Here is a 20,108-nt window from a genome sequence, read left to right as displayed (position 1 = left end):
ATATTGTACCGCAGTAACCAGAACTATAACTATAATATTATTACTTCCATTAATGTTGTTGTAAGATACTGTCATTACCTGCATATCTCTCTCTCGCTCTCTCTCTCTCTCTCCCTCTCTCTCTCTCTCTCTCTCTCTGTGTCATATGGATTACTGTTAATTTATCATGTTGATCTGTTCTGTACGACATCTATTGCACGTCTGTCCGTCCTGGAAGAGGGATCCCTCCTCAGTTGCTCTTCCTGAGGTTTCTACCGTTTTTTTTCCCCCGTTAAAGGGGTTTTTTTGGGGAGTTTTTCCTTATCCGCTGTGAGGGTCTTAAGGACAGAGGGATGTCGTATGCTGTAAAGCCCTGTGAGGCAAATTGTGATTTGTGATATTGGGCTTTATAAATAAAATTGATTGATTGATTGATTGATAGTTCTGATTTGCAAAGTAGGGCTCTAAATAGGGTTGTAAAAAGATATATCTACTGAATATATCTAATATCAAGTAAAGCCGAACTAGTTATTACACTCCACCTAGATGAACTATGGTAAGAAAAAGTAAAGATGTCGGCTAATTTTCGATATTTTAGCTAATACACTAGAAACAGCGTTTTTGGGACAGTAGGTTCGTTTGTGGCTTGTAAAATAGGGTTGTAAAAAGATAGATCTACTGAATAAATCTAATATCTAGTAAAGCCAAAGTAGTTATTACATTGCATCTAGATGAACTATGGTAAGAAAAAGTAAAGATGTCGGCTAATTTTCGATATTTTAGCTAATACACTAGAAACGGCGTTTTTGGGACAGTAGGTTCGTTTGCGGCTTGTAAAATAGGGTTGTAAAAAGATAGATCTACTGAATAAATCTAATATCTAATAAAGCCGAAGTAGCTGCATCTAGATGAACTATGTTAAGAAAAAAAGCAAGGATGTTGGCTAATCGTAGTTATTTTAGATAGTACTCTAAAAACGGCGTTTTTGGGATGGTGGGTTTTTTCGGCTTGTTGTAAAACAGGGTCGTAAAAAGATACATCTACTGAATATATCAAATGTCTAGTAAAGCTGAACTAGTAATGACACTGCACCTAGATGAAATTAAGTTAAGAAAAAGTAGGCATGATGGTTCATTTCAGATATTTTAGCAAGTTCTCTAGAAACAGCGTTTTTGGGATTGAATATTTGAATAGGCTATAACAAATATCTAGAACAGCCGAACTATCATGTTATTATCATCATTATTATTATTGGTGGGAAATTATAACAGAGGAATATATTTGACGTTTTAATATCAAGAACACTTCTGCGTTTTTGTGTGTATACAGGAATGTTAAAGATATCATTGAGGAAAACGAGGTTGACGTGACGTGATTGAATCAGGGAATCCGTGTGTCCACCACGGGAGAGGACCCTAATTGACTTTACATTGGCATTGTTTTCGTGGTGGCAGCACGTAATTTCAACCCATTACGTGCTGCCACCACGGAATGCGGTGTTAAGAGGTCGTGGTCATTTCACGTATTTCTGCGAGATCAGGTTGGTTAGCTAATGTTAGCAAGGCTAACCTGTTGATCAGTTAACATTAACCCGAGCAGACATTACAAACAATAGCTGTGTCCCAATTTAGCGCCGCATCCTCCAAGGGATGCAGGCCTAAATTGGGACACAGCTGTTACCTGAAGAAACTGGTAACACTAAACAACTATGTGCAAGGCGAAAATGTTGAAAAGAAACTTACCGGGGTCCGTTTGCGGCAGCGTTACGCTTTCGTCCACCATCGTCCACAGCATTCATTGTAGCAGCTGAGCGGCTCATTAACCCCGCGCCCTTCCCCGTGACGTATTGGTTCTTTCTTCTAGTCCAGCAAAGAACTGGTGCCACTCTGGAGCCAGTTCTTTTGTTGGTCAAAACAGGAAAACCGGTTCCAAATTAACCACCGGCCCAGAACCAGTACTGGAACTGCTTTTGGTGGAAAAGGGGTATCAGAGGTTAAATACCCGGGATTTTCCACACCAGTTTTGTCAGACTAGTTCCAGCCTAGTCAGACAAGCATGAACTGATGAAGCCTCTTGGATAAGAGGTGAAACATCTTCTAAGACAAAACTAAGTCCAGTTGCGTTCAACTGCCTTGAGATAGCCTTACCTTTCAAAAATAAAATGTCAAAACCAATCCTTAAGGTGACAGAAAGCTAACAAGAGAAAATTTGTAGTTTTATATGTTTTTAACTCATATTTTTTACTAAGGATAAACCTAAAAATACATGTAATATACAATACCAACTGGCAAAAAAACATAATATGTAGTACAAACACCTAACACCAAAAAATAAAAGTCCACACAGAAAGTAATATTCTGAAGTACTGTAAAGAAGCAAGAGTAAGGACACAGCAGCCCCAGCTCCAGAACCATATTGTAAGGGGGGCATGTGATGATCACAGGGGGGCAGCATTGCATTTCCCACAGATCTGCACATATATAACTGCCAAAATAGACAAATGGCAATTGTCTATTATTACCAAGACAAGCACAAATTTCACTTCATATGCACATGAAAACCAGTTGTACAACCAACACACACTGCAAACACTCAAAATCATACCAAGAATATGTGTCTCATTTCTAGTCAAAACAAATATCATTACATCAAGATTTATTTTCTTGTTACAAGAAAAAAAAATCCACTGGCAGATTTTTCTACTTATTTCAAGTGAAAATTTGCTTGAAACAAGTGAAAATTGTCTAAAAACAAGTTACTTTTTGGGTGATGGGTCTTCTTTTAAGTGTAATGATATTCGTTTTGACAAGAAATAAGACAAATATTCTTAGTAAGATTTTGAGTTTTTGCAGTGCAATATCAATCACAATATCACACCCCCTTTAGCTAAATAGCTTAGGCTATTCACCAGTTAGTAGAGCTGCAGTCGGCGACGGCCCAGAGTTGAACCTCTTCATTACTGCCCCCTTCAATTCAGTAGCAAATCTTTTAGTTAAGTCCTTTTCAAAGGCCAGCTGCACTAAATGTGCTTTTCGTTGGTGCAGCATGATGAGTCTATTGTCTGTGAGAACACTTTTTAAAGTGGAAAAAGAATTCTCACACATGGCTGTTGATGCTCCAAATGTCAGAGCATGTTTAAAGGCCGTCATCACACTTGGCATTAGCCTCCAGTGTGCTGTGGAATGTCTTGTCAATCCGCGATATTGTCCAGGTTTCATCATCGGCAGTCATGTTTGTTTTGAGGAAGTGGTGAGCAACCAGAAATTCTGCTTCAATGATTTCAGTACTTGATAAAGTCAGAATGGGTTTTACATGTTTAACATCGAGGAACGTTTCACTGTTTGGGTCCAGAGATTGAAGTGCAGTCATTAGCTCACTGTTGCATTCACTGAAACACTTGCTTATTTCTTCCCCCACCGCATCCAAGGTGCTGTAGAGTAATCTCCGCAGTTCAGTGTCCCCCTCGTCAGTATCACCCTGCTGCTGGCCAACGGCGTCTTCAACGAGATATCCTTTGAGACTTTTGTTAACAGTCCTCTTCCTCTTCTGTGGCCTTTCTGTCTCCTTACACTGTCCCATGATGTTGTTAAACTCACTTTCTGAGTGCAGTTGCTCAACACATTCAGATGCACTTTTCACTAAGCGCATCCCAGAGAGCAAATCCATTTGTTCTGACTGAAGCATTTTGTTGGGGGCATCAAGCAGCTGCAAAATCTTCTGCACAAAGCGTCCAATGAATTCAAAGCTTGGCTCTGAAATAACTCAAATCAGACCTGCTGCCTCAATTCGTAAGTCAGTTCCAAAGGCACGATTGCTGTCAATCTCTGACAACAGAGAGAAAATGTCATCAAATGACTTGAGCACAACTGTGACGGTAGCTAGATGGCCAGTCCATCGCTGATCCAGCAGACATTTTAGCCTGTCTCCTTTACAGTGGACTGCAACAGTGGGTTTCTTAATGAATTTGTAGAGAGACCCACAAACTCCAAAAAAGTCCTCGATTGCTCCCTCGCTTGACATTGCATTTATCACAACTAGGTGGAGCTGATGATTAAAACAATGGACATAGGGTATCTCTCTGGCGAGCGTGTCCTGCAGGATCTTCTGAACACCCCCATGCTTCCCGGACATGACCGATGCTCTGTCATACACCTGACTGAGAATTTTAGATGCACTTAAACCAACTCTGCGCAGCTCTGTGATTATAGTGTTTGCACGCTCCCTAACTTCTAAATCTTCTGCTACAAAACGGATCACGATAGAAATGTTTTCACAGCCAGTGGGGTCTCGGGTGCCATCAACTTTAATGGTAAACCATGAATCACTTACTTCATGTACAATTTCTTGAGTTAAAATATCACTCATTATCTTGAGTAGTTCGTTTTGTATATCATGAGATGTATATCTGGCATTTTGTGGGATTGTTTGCAGTATCTTCTCAAGCTCTGGGTCTTTTCTCACTGTATACTCAAAAAAAAAGTCCACAGCTTGCATCACCTTGAGAATCAAATGCTTCCACACTCCCTCTGAGAGGCAATCGGTTTATGGCCAGGAATTGTAACACGTCGATAATAGCACCGATGTAATACCGATTACTAGCTAGTTGGCCTTCATTCACAAGGGTGGAAACCTCCTGTGCTGAATCAGCCCTCTTCTCTCTCTCTCGACACTTTGCTGCACTTTCCATGTGTTCTTTACACTCCACATGCTTGCACAATCCTCTACTGCGTGTTTCCAGTCACAATAGCCAGTTTTCTTGACCACAGAATCTACAGTCCCAAACTTTCGGCATGCATAACAAAATGCCGCGTCAGCTTTAACACTGTACTCTAACCAGTCTCTACGGTTGTACCATAGGGCAACAAATGAACGTTTCTGACCTTTGAAAAGGCGAGAGGGAAACTTATTCAAAATGACCTGAGCGGGCTTGTCCTCGCCTAGATCATCCGGAGGGCCACCGGTCATTATCACTGGGTTTGGCGCTATAATCTGCTTGCTCGCGCTCCGGCTCCGCTGGGGGGGCTTGTGCCTCTGTGTAGCTAACGTTGCTAGCTGCTTGCTCCTTCTCCGCAGGGATAAAGTGCTCCTGCTCCGCTGTCGCTTGTTCCTCAGCTTGCTCTGCCCTACTGGAGGCAGTTTTAGGTTGCGCTGGTCGGAAGAATTTCCTTATATCCATAGTTCTGTTCCGTTTTTAATCACACATCTCCTCTCGCTCATAGACAGTAGAAAAATGTGAACATAAACATACTTACGTCAGTGCCAATTGCAGCAGTACGCACGTCGCATGTGTCACGTGACACAAGCTGAGACATATCAAGTTAAATAAAATTAAAATATTTTTTGTATTTTAAATTTTACTGATTAACTGAATATGAATTAATACAATTTGACACACAAAACAATTTATAACTAGTCTAAATTATTTTCAGGAGGAAAAAAACTCCTTACCCCTCTGACAGCCAATGGGGGGGCAAGGAAGCAGGGCTGGGAGGGCATTGCCCCCCTAATTAACCCCCTAACGCCGGGGCTGGGACACAGCCAACATTGTCCTGCTGTGTAAGTGATCAGAAAACTTTGGTTTTACTCACTAGATCTTTGGAGCGATGTAGTGAATCTTCATGCAGTTTTTGTCAGCCACCACCATGTCGTCTGTAGCTCTGGTGTCTGCTCCCAGGATCACTCCATCCTGGCAGACAAGTACAGGAAATACTAACCACATATGCCTGCTCTTAGAGTCTACTTCCTAAACACTAAAAAACTTCCAGGTTGTTTTCACACATATGCACCAACATCAGTCAGGAATAGAGAGCTGTAATAATAATACCTTTATTTATATAGAACTTTTCAAGAGCAGACATCTAAAATTGCTTCACAACAAAAAACATAATAGCAAGTAAAAAACAAAACCAGACATGAAATATAGATATCATGCTAAAACTTTAAAAGACATTAAAAATGAAAACTTAATCAAACTAAATTAAGACAAGTTTGAAAAGAGTCTCAAGCTGCTTTTTAAAAGTGTCCACAGATCTATGGGACTACACATCACAATGTAGGCCACTAGTGGTCACTTTAAGTGCTTGAAGAGAAAATAAAGCATGGTGGACTCAACTGTCAGAAACTCCTTTTGTAGTTCACTGATCCTTGAGAGATGGGACAAAACATTTAAAGCAGCTGTGTGGAACTTTACGTTTTTGTTGATTATAGTGTCCCCTTTGGTCCAAGCGGTATGACACCCACAGCCTGGTGTTGTAAAATTCCGACTGCAGCCGGCATTCGGCTTCATTCATAAAATCTCAACTGCAACCAGCAATTACCGCATGCATTTGTTTTGGAGAGCGAGAAGAAAATCATAAATGCTCTGGTGTAACTCTGAATTTCTTATAAACTGAGGACAACTGCCTGCTGTATATTTGTGTTCATGGTCACAGTCGGATGATTTTGTCGTGTTTGTTGTAACATTACTTGACAAAAGCGGTTCACATCAGCTAACGTTACATTTAGCTTGTTTATAACTTCCATAAGTGAAACAACATCTAACAAGTATTAGTATTATTCTCTAAATAAAAACAAAAACTACATACCTGTCTATTAGGAAAAGGGCCAACTCGGGATCAGTTTTATAACCTTTCAAATCTCTCAGCTCTCTCCACTTGGTGAATGCCCGACCGAGGTTTGGGCTCGAGCCCTATCACTGTCCCGTTTAGCCTTCTTCTGTTCTTTTTCTTTTAGATGGTGCTCCTTCTTTATCTGCCATGACATCGAAAGTACAACCAAGTCCTTATAGATACATCTGGTAAAACTGTTATGTGTTCAGCAATGCCCGTTGTGTACCACTTACTCGAAGAACACTCTGTGGTGTAAACACGACTCCTTCTTCTTCTCTCAATTTATTGGCGGATCACAAACAACTTCCAGGTGCATACCACCACCTACTGTACAAGAGTGTGCAATGTGTCCGAAATCATTCACTACTTCCTACTACATGTCATTTACCCTGTTTCTTAATCCTACTCGTAAACACGGCTCCTTCTTCTTCTGTGGTTTAATGGCTCCGGCGTGCAGACTTACTTCCCCCTCCAGGTGCCATTTTCTGGTTTGCTGACTTCCGCTGTGTCTGACCCGACCGAGGCTACAAGGCTACACTAAATAGCCATATAGAGAAAGGCTTTTTTGTCGCTGTTGGGGGGGGGGGGGGGGGGGGGATACGAACTAGGGACAGTTTTATAAAAGGTAAAAAGTTCTGCACAGCTGCTTTAAATGAAAAATAAATAAATTCACCATGATTTACATACTTACAAAAGTTACATCTGAAGAAACTGTGTATATCAATGTAATTTTTATCACCCACTTTTAAATGTTTTTTGGCAAATTTGTTTAAATGTCTGGTATGTAGTTAAGAGGTCCATGTTATTGTACTTGTCCTCAGCAAGAGGTCACAATATTGACCCAACCAAAAAAAAAACAAAAAACGTTTTATATAAAAACATTTACCATTGTGCAAACATATATATTAAATTTAAAAAAAAAAATTCTATATTTATAAAACAATGCCTAAAGTGAACATCAAACAATATTTTCCTTAAAAATCTGCCTATCAAAGTCGTGTCCTCAGTTTCTGTCAACTCCATCAGATTTTTTGATAATTCTTACTAAATCAGGCAATAGCATTTTTACACTTACAATTTTTTTTGTACAGTTACGTATCAAATTTTCAGAAGTACAAAAGAGTTTTACAGATACGCATCAAATTTTCACAAGTACAAAAAAGTTTTACAGATACACATCAAGTTTTCACAAGTACAAAAAAGTTTTACAGTGCACTGAGTCCACAGTTACGGATCAGACCCACAGGTACAAATCATATCTGCAAGTACAAGTCGGTACAAGTAGTTTCGACTGTCATTTGATGCATTCGAAGGAACAGCCAATCTGGATGCTGAGATTAACATATCATTTGACTATCCAATCACGGAGCCAGACGACGGGCCGTCTTTCCGACAAGAGGCAGAAGAAAACAAAGAAAAACAAGACTGAGGACAGTAATATCAGAGATATTGGATAAAGGAGATACCCCACCGTAGGCTTATCCAATGTTAAGAAAATGGTTACTCTTCCTGTCTCCTAAGTGGGCGTGGTTAGCTCTCCCTCCAATCAGAGCCTGTTCTCCCACAAACCCCCCCCCCCCCCCCCCCCTTCACCATTGTGTTGAACAGAGGATCTGTGGATGTCTGTGTATGCGGATCGAGAAGCAGGTGGAATGAAAATACATTCTTCCTATTATTGCAGCCTATTGCTGCACAAAGCTTGGGCATTTTTTATTTATTACTAGCGGTAAATAACTGTTTGTAAGCTAACTGTGATTTTACCGCCTGTTTATCAAGATCACAAGATCTCGCGAGAACCTGTTTTCTGAGACGGACAGGGCTCAAACAAAGTTAATTTTCTCTTGATCTGTGTGGATGAAAAATGCAGCTTTAGTGTCAGAATGTTGGTAATATGTGTGGCTTGTGGAAAACGAACCCAATATTTACTTTAGTGACTACAGGGCAAAAGAACTGACCATAAATTGTGATCACGTTCATTTTCCTCATTGACGACAATACATTCAGAGCTGCCGCAAGTCTCCTACGGGGGCGTGGCGCTGACATCACTGAATCAGGAAGTGAGCTGAGTGGGGTATCTCGCTTTATCCAATATCTCTGGTAATATTAAGTTAATGCATATAATAATTAGGGCTACAGTCAACCAAAGAAAATCTTGGTTGACTGAAGTCATATGTAATCTTCAAGTAATCAATTAGTGAAGATTAGGGGGAAAAAAAAATCTGCACGTTATTTTTACTTCTGCGGTGGTGTGTCTGTCACTCTGCAGTTACACCAAAACGCTAGTCAGTGGTGGAGGACTATGGTAAGTGCTGTAAGGCTTAGTTGATTCAAAACACACCCAAAACACACATTAAACATAGCTTAATAGAGACAATTTCAAACACAAGTACACAAATCAGCTTCACTATAACTCGCAGCATTGACAGACAAACACTTGTCTTTATCTGGACACATTTCCCCCACCAATACGTCATGCTAACATTATTAGCACAAGCCTATGGTATTTAAATTAGCCTAGCAACTAATGATCTTTTTCTCTTCTCATATAAAATCAGGGACAACAGCGACATTTAACAAAGGTAATGGCACACAGTTTGGCTCCATTACAACTCACAAGGTTCACCGACAAAACAACTGTCTTATACTAAACACGTTTTCCAAGCAAATGCAACATGCTAACGTTATTAGCGCCAGCCTATGGCATTTTACAGAAGGCCTATATAAATTAGCCTAGCGACGAGCGGAGATATCCTCTGCTCATATGAAGCCAGGATAAATCCCAAAGTATAAATCCCTAAAGGATATATCACACACAAGTCTTAAAAAAATGCTATTTTACTGGAGGCTTTACTGTCTTCACAATTTATTGTTTCTGTGAAATACAAGTTAATACAAGCTTCGTTTCCACCAAGGGAAATGGTGTCAGTATACAGAAACAGGCAGGAGGTCTGTGTCACCGCAATGCTGGGCGTTAAGGTGGGCGAGTTCAACATTGTGTAAACAAAGAGGAGATACATTGCTTATCCTCAAACAATTGGGATCAGAAATAAAATCATGAGTTTATCATGAAATGGACTAACAAAAGACTCCTATGACGTATTTTTTTCCCCAAAAACTTATTTTTCAGATATTTGCATTGAGTTAATGTGAAAGACAAGTTTATGGAAAAACCTAATGAGTTTAACCTTACATCAATCGTTATCATCACATTTTGTCTGCTACTCTAAGGCTAGCAGGGGCGTAGCCATCATTTCAGAAGTCGTTAGAAACCTCAGGAAGAGCAACTGAGGAGGGATCCCTCTTCCAGGACAGACAGACGTGCAATAGATGTCGTACAGAACTACCCGAAATACCCTGACTCATGTTGATTAACTTGACTGTTTATTCAGCTTCACAGTCGTCCATGATCATAACAATACAACGGACTCCTAACGTTACCCCAAACGTTCGCTGTGACACATAATGCTATTCACAGACTGCAGCGACCTCTTGTGGTGGATGTAAATAGAGCTACAATTAAATCACATCACATCTCCCTCCTTTTAGTGAATTCTCATAAGGGGCATATAATAACCAAATATTTCAATGCAGCTTCTAGCATAAGGTAAAGTGCACAACAAACTGTCAATAAAAATACTGTTACTAAGCTGTCAACCGATAGTTGCAATGTTACTTTTTTTCCCCTTTTTTTTTCTTTCTTTCTTTTTTTTTTTTTTTTGCTAGTCTGTATGCAACTACCAAAATATTCTTAACATGTCATGCGTATACGGCATGAAAAATCAACAGTCCTACTTTGGAACATAGTCCTTGAACCTGACAGGAGTTTTAACTGCCCTCCCTGCCAAGGTCCTCTTTGGAGTAAAACTGGTTTGAAGGGCACTGTGGGAACTGGGGTGACGAGCAGTAGGAGGGGTAGGAGGGGAGCTCGTGTCACAGGTAGTGTCATGGCTGAAGTCATTAGTCTCTTTTCCTGCCTCTTGTACAGATGACTCTGGCACTTCCTGGATGTGCCTCCTGTTCCTGCGGGCAACTGTGCCCTGCTCAGTCTGCACATAGTTAGTCTCGCCACCAGACAATCAGAGATCTCCGCCTTCTGATAATCTGGGGACACTCCTTTCTAAAGCGTGTTTAACACACCGGCGAAAACCGCCGGCAACAAAGCAACGCCTCTTGCATTTTTGAAAAGGACACGCCTACTCGGAAATGTGCGCTCCCCCTTTTCTCGTCCACAAGGAAACAAACACACAGAGAGTTTGAAAATGGATGCCGAGAGATTTAACTCCGTTTTATCAAACGTGTGCTCATCCGTGAAGAAAATATTTTTTTCCAGCGGATGTCTTAGTTACAACATGATTGAGCTAACTGGAGTAGTTTCATGTCGTATCCGACAACGGGAGGCTTTTAACAGATGACGTCATGATGTTAGCCAGTGGTTCCCACAGGATTCTGGGAAACTATGGAGGGGGGGGGGGGGTGGGGGGGTGGGGGGGGACATTCCCCCCCCACGGAAGAAAATTTTGAACATTGTAAATTGAAATTGAAATGAATTTGTATACAAAATGTACACAAAGGTAAAATCATCAAGTTTTGAAAAAGTATTGCAATTTAATTTTGTCTTTAATGTTATTATCTTATATTATCTTTGTAATATGATTATCTCTATTTTGCAATTTTGGCACACCGTGCGCGCTGGCGCAGCTATTCGTCTGTCCCACCTCCGTCCCTCCTGCGCAAGTCGGAAAGAGGGAGGAGAGAAGGCGTGGAGTGGGTTTTACACACATCACACCAATCAAATGAGCCCCTCTCCTCGCCCTTAAATGCGCCGCACGAAGGCATAATGAGAGTTTACTCAATTCGCCATGGCAGAACAGAGCAGCAGCGTCAGACGGCCAAATTTCTACCAGGAGGAAAGTGATGTTTTGGTCCGAGAGGTCCAAGCTCGCAGTGTCCGAATATACAGAACTGCGAACAGACCTCCACGGGCTGATGATGCAAAGGTACCATGGGAGGAGGTCACCACAATTGTAAATCAATGTTGCGTTTCTCTCGTGCGCGCGCTCTTTTTCTCTTTCTCTCTCGCAGTCTCACTCTGTTTCTTTTCTTTTGACTTTTCTAAGATGACAGATGCTGAATATATACTCCCTATCTGATACTGTGGCTGTTTGTGGTTGGCTGAGAGGGATGTGAACTCATTAGTTTGTAGCTGTGTGTTGGGTTTCCATTACGCGTGCCAAACATGCCAAACCCCTTTGATCTGACATCAGATGTGACGGGACAGTCAATATAGAGATACATTTATGTGCTGATTGCAGATAGTTGCATTGAATAGTGGTTTGTGGCTATTTATTGCATTATTAATGTGCCTGATATTCTGGAAACCTGTCTGTGAGGTTTTGGTGATGTGTGCGCACTGTCCGCCGGTCAGCCAAACTTCGGCTTACACCGGCTGCGCTGACAGTAGACCTGGTTTCAGATGGCGAGCTTTTAGCGCACCTTCAGTGAAGCCTTTTGGCACGAAACTGTCACTGCGCCAAGCTGGATCTGTCAACACCTCCCCCTTCTGCGCCACCACACCCATCTCAGCGCACCTCAGTCTGCCAAACTACCAAACTGCGCGCGCCTCGGGTTGCACTGCTCGAAACTAGCTCTGCGTGGGGTTCGCCACCCTGCGCTGCGCCGGGAAACTAGAGCCCTTTGATTTATTTCCACCCAGCCGACAGTGGGACTTACATTCATTGTGCCGACAGTGGCTTGGAAAACCGCCCATAACCGTGGAAAGAGGGAAGGTGGCTGGAGTTCATTTGCGGTTAGATTATTATATTTTTTTATTGACAAAAATATAGGCTGCTTTGCTGCTAGGGTTAGCTGTTCCTGTCAGCTGCAGCCACTGCTGCTTTCTAGACATCGTGATTTCCCAAAACTGAATAAATACCACACATAGCAACACAAAACTGCTTTGCTAGCTCAATCATGTTGTAACTAAGATATCCGCTGCAAAAGATATTTTTTTCATGGACCGTTTACAGACATTGAGCCATTTTATACCGCTACACGTGTTTCTAGTCAGACTATGTTTATGAGCACAAGAGTTCAGCGAGCCACCGAAGGACCGCCCTGCAGATTTATTATGGCAACGTAGGGAGTTTTTTTAAACTCTGAAATTGTATCCGCCCATCTAAACACAAAATCAGGGAGAAAGTCATCAGTCTTTGGTTAAGAAAAGCGTTTAAAGACTGACTTGTGAGTCTAGCACATAGTAGGATCTGGGCTCTGGTGGCTTGGCAATGACTTTTGCAGGAGTTTTCCAGCTTTTCTCTTCATCCAGTTTGATGTTGACACTCTGACCTGGCTGAAGTGCAGATAAAGGTCGTGCTGAGTGATGTCTGTTGTAGAAGAAGTGATAGGCATTTTTGGTCTGCCAGTCTTTAAGCCTGATGTTCTCTTAGTCAACAGGACTGGGATGCAGCTGTGTAGGTAGAATGGGGACTGTCGTTCGAATCTGTTGACTAATCATCAGTTCAATCATCAGACTCAGACCTGCTGCTGTGATTGGGGTGGCTTGATAGCTCATCAAAGCCAGGTGAGGATCTGGCTGGCAAAGGATTCGTTTAGCCGTGGCAACACCCCTTTCTGCAGCCCCATTGGCCTGTGGGTAGTGAGGACTGGATGTTGTATGTCCAAAGTTGTATGCCTCACTGAATTGTCTGAATTCTGCTGAGGTGAACTTGCTGCCATTGTCAGATACCAGCTCCAAAGGGATCCCCCACCTGACAAACATGCTTTTCAGGCGGGAAATGGCTTGTTGACTGCTCATGGTGGTGTGTGCAATCTCAATGTCACATGAATAGTAATCCACCACCACAAGGTATTGTTTACCATCTTGTTCACAAATGTCTGCTGCAATTTTCTGCCACAGTCCGTGTGGCAGTGGCGTGGTCATTAATGGCTCTCTTCTCTGACTGGGTTTGTTCCTCAGGCAGAGCTCACGTTTTTATCATCTCGGTGATGTCTCATCCAATCCCTGGCCACCAAACTGACAAATTAGCCTGCCTACGACAATTGGTGAGGCCCTGATGACCTTCATGTATTTGTGAGAGTACGTTCTCCCGCTGTGAAAGAGGAATGACAATCCTGCCATCGTACAGAAGGAGTCCCTCAACTTCTGATAGGTGAGCTCTGGCGACATGAAATTTGTGCAGAGCGGATGGTATTTGTGATAGCTCTGAAGGCCAGCCTGTGTGGGTTTAGTGAGCAACTGTCTGAAGGTCAGCATCCTTGCTAGTAGCCTCTCTGAAAATGTCCAATCAATCATCTGTTATTGGTCTTGTTAATACCACTGCCTGTACATAACATCATGCTCTGTGTCAGACACACCACAGTCCTGTAGGGGGGTTGCAAGACAAAGTGTCCGCCACAATGAGCTGCTTTCCTGGGACATGAATGGCTTCAACATTGAACTTCATCAGGCGCATTAACAACCGCTGGCATCTCACAGGCGCTTTGTCAAGGTCACATGAGTTCATCAAAGGGACAAGCAGTTTATGATCTGTTTACAAGCAGAACTTTTCCATGCCTTGTAGGTACCTGACAAACCGCTCACATGCCCAAACACTTCCAAGGCATTCTTTCTCTATCTGAGAATACCGTTGTTCTGTCTCAGTCAATGTTCGTGAGCAAAAGGCAACTGGCCGGAGTGCATCTCCCCACAGAGCACCTCCCAGGCCATTGCTGCTCGCGTCACCACTATCCACTGTTGGCTTGGTTGCATCGTAATATGCAAGGACTGGTGCAGTGGTCAACATTGCTTTCACTTGTGTGAATGCTTGCTCTGTGCTTCTCCCCAAATCTATGCAGCATCCTTTTTTAACAGGCTGTTTATGGGGTGTATGACAGTTGAAAGGTCAGGGAGGAACTTGCCCAAATAGTTGATCATGTCAATGGTCTGGCGCAGCTCTGAAACATTAGTGGGGCAGGGCAGTTCTGTGACGGCTCTGACTTTTTCAGTGTTGGGTTTGATACCGCCTTTCCCAATAATGTGGCCAAAATACTGGATTTCAGACTTTGCGAACTGACACTTGTCCTTGTTCAGTTTCAGTCCTGAGGCTTTAATAGTGTGCAGCACTGCACTGAGGTTGCTGTCGTGGTCATTTTTGTCCTTGCCAAAAATCAGAACATCGTCCATTACCACCACAGTGCCTGCGTGATCTCTCAGGAGGGTGCTCATCTTTTCCTGAAATATTTCCGGGGCAGACGTAATGCCGAAAGGAAGCCTTCGGAAGCAGAAGCGGCCCACTGGTGTAATGAAAGTTGAGAGCTTCCTGCTGCTAGGATCAAGTGGTATTTGCCAAAATCCACTCGAGGCATCTACAGTGGAAAAGACTGTTGCGCCAGCGAGCTTTGGTGCAATGTCCTCTAGTGTGGGTAGAATAAACCTCTCACGTTTCACAGCTCTGTTGAGCTTGGTTTAGTCCACACAGATTCTAGGTTTCTTGTTCTTTTTAATCACAGGCACCATAGGAGCACACCAGTCTGTGGCTTCTTTAACCCTATGGGCCCAAACGACGCATAGTGCGTCCAAATTCACACCTGTTCTTCTCTATTGATTTTCTCCGTGACCGTGCGTCATAGCGAGAAGCCACGCATATCACGTGAAACAGCAGAATTGTAGCTTTCTGACAAGGCTACGGACTTGTCGGTAGTCCAATGTTTTCACAGCAAAAAACAATGATAAAATTACACTAAAATTATGTATAACATGGCTTTCATACAGCTCTGCACTACTCTTGGATGGATTACTCGCGAATGCAGGGTCGCACAGAAATGCCACGCACATCACATGAAAGCGCAGGAGCAGAGCTTTCCATTGAGGGGGACATGTGTCCCCCCCAATGCCCAAAATGTCCCCCCAGTATATAACTGAAACTGAAAAACAACAACAAACTTTGTTTACTGCAAACAAAGTGGCAAATATTATCTTGGAGGACATCACTGCACTTGGTTGACTATTTTTCTGTGATCTTAGATGTAAATATTGCATGTTTCTTTCAGATAAAACACATTTTTGACTTGTGAATAAGTCAATGGAATTTCTTGCAATAATGAAAAAATACTGCCAATCATGTCCGCCTGGCACAAACCGCATGTTTTGGACAGCTGTGAAGTGACACAATGTCCCAGCATCATGGTTCTTATACTGCCAGATTCCAGAGTCTCCCCTCTTCATATATGGCAGAATATGTCATCTTCCAACTTGCTGTGCTGAGATACATGTAAAAATGTAAGAATTTAGTCACACGGATTTGTTTTTTTCATTGATATAAAAATTAATATAAAATACAGGCACATAGAAGGACATGGCATTGGTGGGTTGCTATTTCAGTTCAAGCAGGTTAGTGGTAAATGGGCCTTTCATCACATATATTCAAAATGTGTATTTCTGTCCCTTTTTCACACAGTCTGTTTGAAATTTGCCTTTGCAAACAAGCTTTCCACCAGGACTTGTGAAAAGTGCTTTGGTGTTTTTCAGAAAATGGCGCTGGGGCAGGCTTAGGTATATGTTTTCAGATATCACTGTAATATCTGCGCCTGTGTCAATTCTAAATTGCACAGTAACACCATTAATTTGCAGATCTGTAAACCACTTTTCCTCATCAAGATCTGTGTCTTCTGAAACAGCTCCCAAGAACCACACACTTCCCTCATCACTATCAGCATCTGTAGTTTTCACTGCCCCAACATGCTTAGTTTTAGAAACAATTTCAAAGTCACCAGTCTTATTGCACTTATGGCAGCATTTTCCTGTTGCGGGACAAGCTCCAAACTCATGCACTCTGCTGCATCTTGAACAGTTCTTTTCATGTGTTGTATTTTCTTTGAATTTAGCATGGCTTTTCTCAAACGGTTGGAATTGCTTGAATTTGCGTGTAACTGCACTCACTTCAGTATCTGTAAACCTGGCGCCGGCGTTTTGCGTTTTGCGAGTTCAGACTGACGAGCCATGCAGATGGCTTTCTCCAGGGTTAAATCCGGATCCAGTTGCAGTTTCTGAGACACGTCGCTATCTGCAATTCCAATGACGATGCGATCTCGTACCTGTTCCTCTTTTGTGTCTCCAAAGTCACAATGTTCTGCCAGTTCATAAAGATGTCTTACAAACGCCTCCACACTCTTCCCCTGTCGTTGGGAGCGTCTGTGGAAACAAGCACGCTCGTGTATAATGTTCCACTTGGGCACAAAATGTTCATCAAACTTCTTCATCACCGCCTCGTAATAGGCATCATCTTCCTTGTCTGCAGACATGAATGTGAAAGTGCTGAATATCAGCTCTGCCTCTTTGCCCATAGCATACAACAAGGTGTTAACCTGCACGTTATTGTCTTCCTGGTCCAGTTTCGTTGCAATCCGATAGCAAGAGAAACGCTGTCTCCAGGTTGGCCACGGTGACGGCTGGGTGAAATCGAATGATTCAGGCGCATGAAACTGCCATTTCTCTGCTCCAAACTTGTCTCTTCTCTCAGTGGGCTGGAAAGGTCACGTCTGACACCATGTCATGAAATACCCTGACTCATGTTGATTAACTTCACTGTTTATTCAGCTTCACAGTTGTCCATGAACGTGCTGCTACCTTAACTTCGATCATAACAATACAACGTTAGGAGCCCCTGCTTCGCTGTGACACATAATGCTATTCACAGACTGTAGCGACCTCTTGTGGTGGATGTAAATAGAGCTACAATTAAATCACATCACAGAGAGACAGAGAGAGACAGACAGAGAGAGACAGAGAGAGATGCAGGACAGACGGTATTGACAGTAGCTTACAACAGCACGTTTTAACGTGAAGGAGTAAAAATGTTAGCCATTTATTAAATATTTCGCAGTGATTATCAATCATAATGTCACCATAATGTGCATCATTTAACATTAGCAAGAAACAGAGACATTTTGAAGTCATATAATATGTTGTACACAACATAATGTGTAAAATGTGGTTTTACATCCTGTGTAAAAAACTGAATTTAAATAAAAAGTATTCATACTACCTACATGAAACACATGGCACTGTAAACCAGTATATACTGTACATAACTGTTGTTCATGTGCTGATAACATGAATCATGGGGGAACTAACATTTTCAGACTGTCTTCTTTTTGTAAGAGAAGATTTTTTTATCCACATTTCATAAACACTGTGAGCAACGTATATCCTAATTTCTGGGGAGATGAATGATAATTTATTTCTGAATTTTTAAAAGTAATTGCATATTGTTCAAACACCACAAGGTTTTGGCAGATTGACAGATTGACAGATTGACCCAGGCAACATCTGGGTCAGTAAGGACCCAAGGACAAAGAGAAAAAAAACAGGGTTTGGTTAGTTCATACGTCTTTGTTAAAGGCTCTGTCATGGAGAAAGACAATAAATCATAAAAAATGAAACATTCCAGGAAAAGTGTATTACATCACCTTAATGTATTTCTCTTCGTGACACATCAGATTATGCTACATGAATGCAAATTTAAGCAGGAATGGGGATTTTTGTCACTGAACTGCCGATATACAGGTTTGTGAGCCTGACAAGTTGTCCAGGAGATTGTGTACAACATAATGAATTAAGTATTATATGACTTCAAAATGTCTCTGTTTCTTGACATGACGCACAAAAGTAAATGTGGTGACATTATGATTGATAATCACTGCAAAATATTTAATGAATGGCTAACATTTTTTTTTCTTCATGTTAAAACGTTAGAAAAAACAGATTCATTTCCACAATTTACTTATTCACAGTGTAAATACAGTGTACACTTTGTTTTATAATCAGCACCAAACATACACAGATTCCAATGGCAAATTTCAGTATAATAAATAACGAAACAGCTTTTAAGAAATTTAAAAGGGAAAAAAAGGGTTAACTTAAATTACTAAACTTCTGAATTTCATTCTGTCTAACAATTGACATTCATGTGTAACGTCACCATGACTGCCTAAAGGCAACTGGAGCACAATAATCAACAACTGATGTCTCAGTGAATGATAAAATGCAAACTACGAACATCAACTCTGCACCTGCAGATAAACTAATTGACCTTACAACAATATTATGATTCTGAGGTTGTCAGCACCTCAAGACACTAGCCTTAGAGTAGCGGACAAAATGTTACGGTAATGATTGATGTAAGGTTAATCTCATTAGGTTTTTTCATAAAATTGTCTTTCACATTAACCCAATGCAGATATCTGAAAAATATGTTTTTGGGGAAAAAACACATCATAGGAGTCTATGAGGCGACCTCTGCTGTAGAGCTGAACACTTTTTTCAGCAGGTTTGAGACCTCTGGGACTGTAGAGAGTTGCAGTGATGTGCTGAAATCCGTGTTCACACAGCCTGATGACAGAGTGGAAATCACAGTAGGACAGGTGGCCGATGCATTTAGACACCTTAACGCTCGTAAGTCCACTGGCCCCGACAACATCAGCGCCTCTGTCCTCAAGAGCTACAGTAAGGAGCTCGCCCCTGTGTGGCAGCCCATCTTCCAGCACTCGCTGGACACACACACACAGTGCCCACAGCCTGGAAAACCTCCCATATCATCCCACTCCCTAAGAAAACATGTCCCAAAGAGTGTAACGACTATCGACCTGTGGCTCTTACCTCTGTACTGATGAAATCACTAGAAAAAATCATCTCCCATCTGCTTTCTCAGTCAGTTCAGGATAAGTTAGACCCCTGCCAGTTTGCTTACAAGCGCAGTATTGAAGATGCAGTAGCCACCCTCACACATCTGGTCTCAAAGCATCTGGATACAACAAAAAGCAGACCCTATGCCAGAGTACTGTTTATTGACCTCAGCATTTAACACAATCAGACCAGACATACTCCTTTCCAGAATGTACCAGTTTGAGATAAATCCATGTCTCATTCATTGGTACAACTCCTTCCTCACTAACAAACAACAGTTGGTCAAAATCAACAACACATTCTCCCCCCAACTCACAACCAGTACTGGCGCTCCCCAAGGTTGTGTCAGCTCACCACTGTTATTCACCATCTACACCAATGACTGCATCATCAGCACAACCAATCAATATCTGATCAAATTCTCGGATGACACAGCACTGGTGGCACTGATGATGGAGGGGGAGAAACCAAACCCCTATTTTGATAGTGTGAACACAGTGGTCCAATGGTGTAGCCAGAATGCCCTCATCTTAAACTCCACCAAAACAGAGGAGGTCATTTTTGGATCCACACAGTTCACACCAGCCCCGGTCATCAGTCATAACAAATCCATAAAGCAGTCCTCATCCTTTAGATATTTGGGAGTGTATGTGGACAGCGCTCTCTCCTGGTCAAATCATGTGGATCGCGTATGCAGCAAGGTACAGCAGAGAATCTACTTTCTGAGTTGACTTACGCCAGGGCCACACTGCCTGCGAAGCGCAGCACACCCAAATTCTCGCATGAGCCGGCGCACCTCCGTTCACACCAGACACGCATTTCTCTGCGCCGGTCGACAA

The 20,108-nt window shown here is 42.1% G+C and overlaps 2 protein-coding genes across 3 annotated transcripts in view; one reads left to right on the top strand and one right to left on the bottom strand.

The window, feature by feature from the left end:
• The window catches only part of psmb10 (proteasome 20S subunit beta 10), a 70,638-nt gene that overhangs the window by 46,627 nt on the left and 3,903 nt on the right, over positions 1-20,108 (bottom strand). For both annotated transcript variants that reach the window (XM_049604129.1, XM_049604132.1), the window contains one exon: positions 5,568-5,665. In XM_049604129.1, coding sequence (XP_049460086.1) covers positions 5,568-5,665 — 98 coding nt within the window. The remainder of the gene's footprint in view (positions 1-5,567; positions 5,666-20,108) is intronic.
• LOC125905816 (uncharacterized) overlaps positions 177-20,108 on the top strand; it is a 197,314-nt gene continuing 177,382 nt past the window's right edge. Inside the window, exon 1 of the mRNA XM_049604055.1 lies at positions 177-247. The gene's annotated coding sequence lies outside the window, so the exon portion shown is untranslated. The remainder of the gene's footprint in view (positions 248-20,108) is intronic.

The sequence above is a fragment of the Epinephelus fuscoguttatus genome, linkage group LG18 (assembly GCF_011397635.1).
Source record: "Epinephelus fuscoguttatus linkage group LG18, E.fuscoguttatus.final_Chr_v1".
Taxonomy (NCBI): Eukaryota; Metazoa; Chordata; class Actinopteri; order Perciformes; family Serranidae; genus Epinephelus; species Epinephelus fuscoguttatus.
Note: the sequence above shows the minus strand (reverse complement) of the source record. Positions and strands in the feature narration are given on the sequence as shown.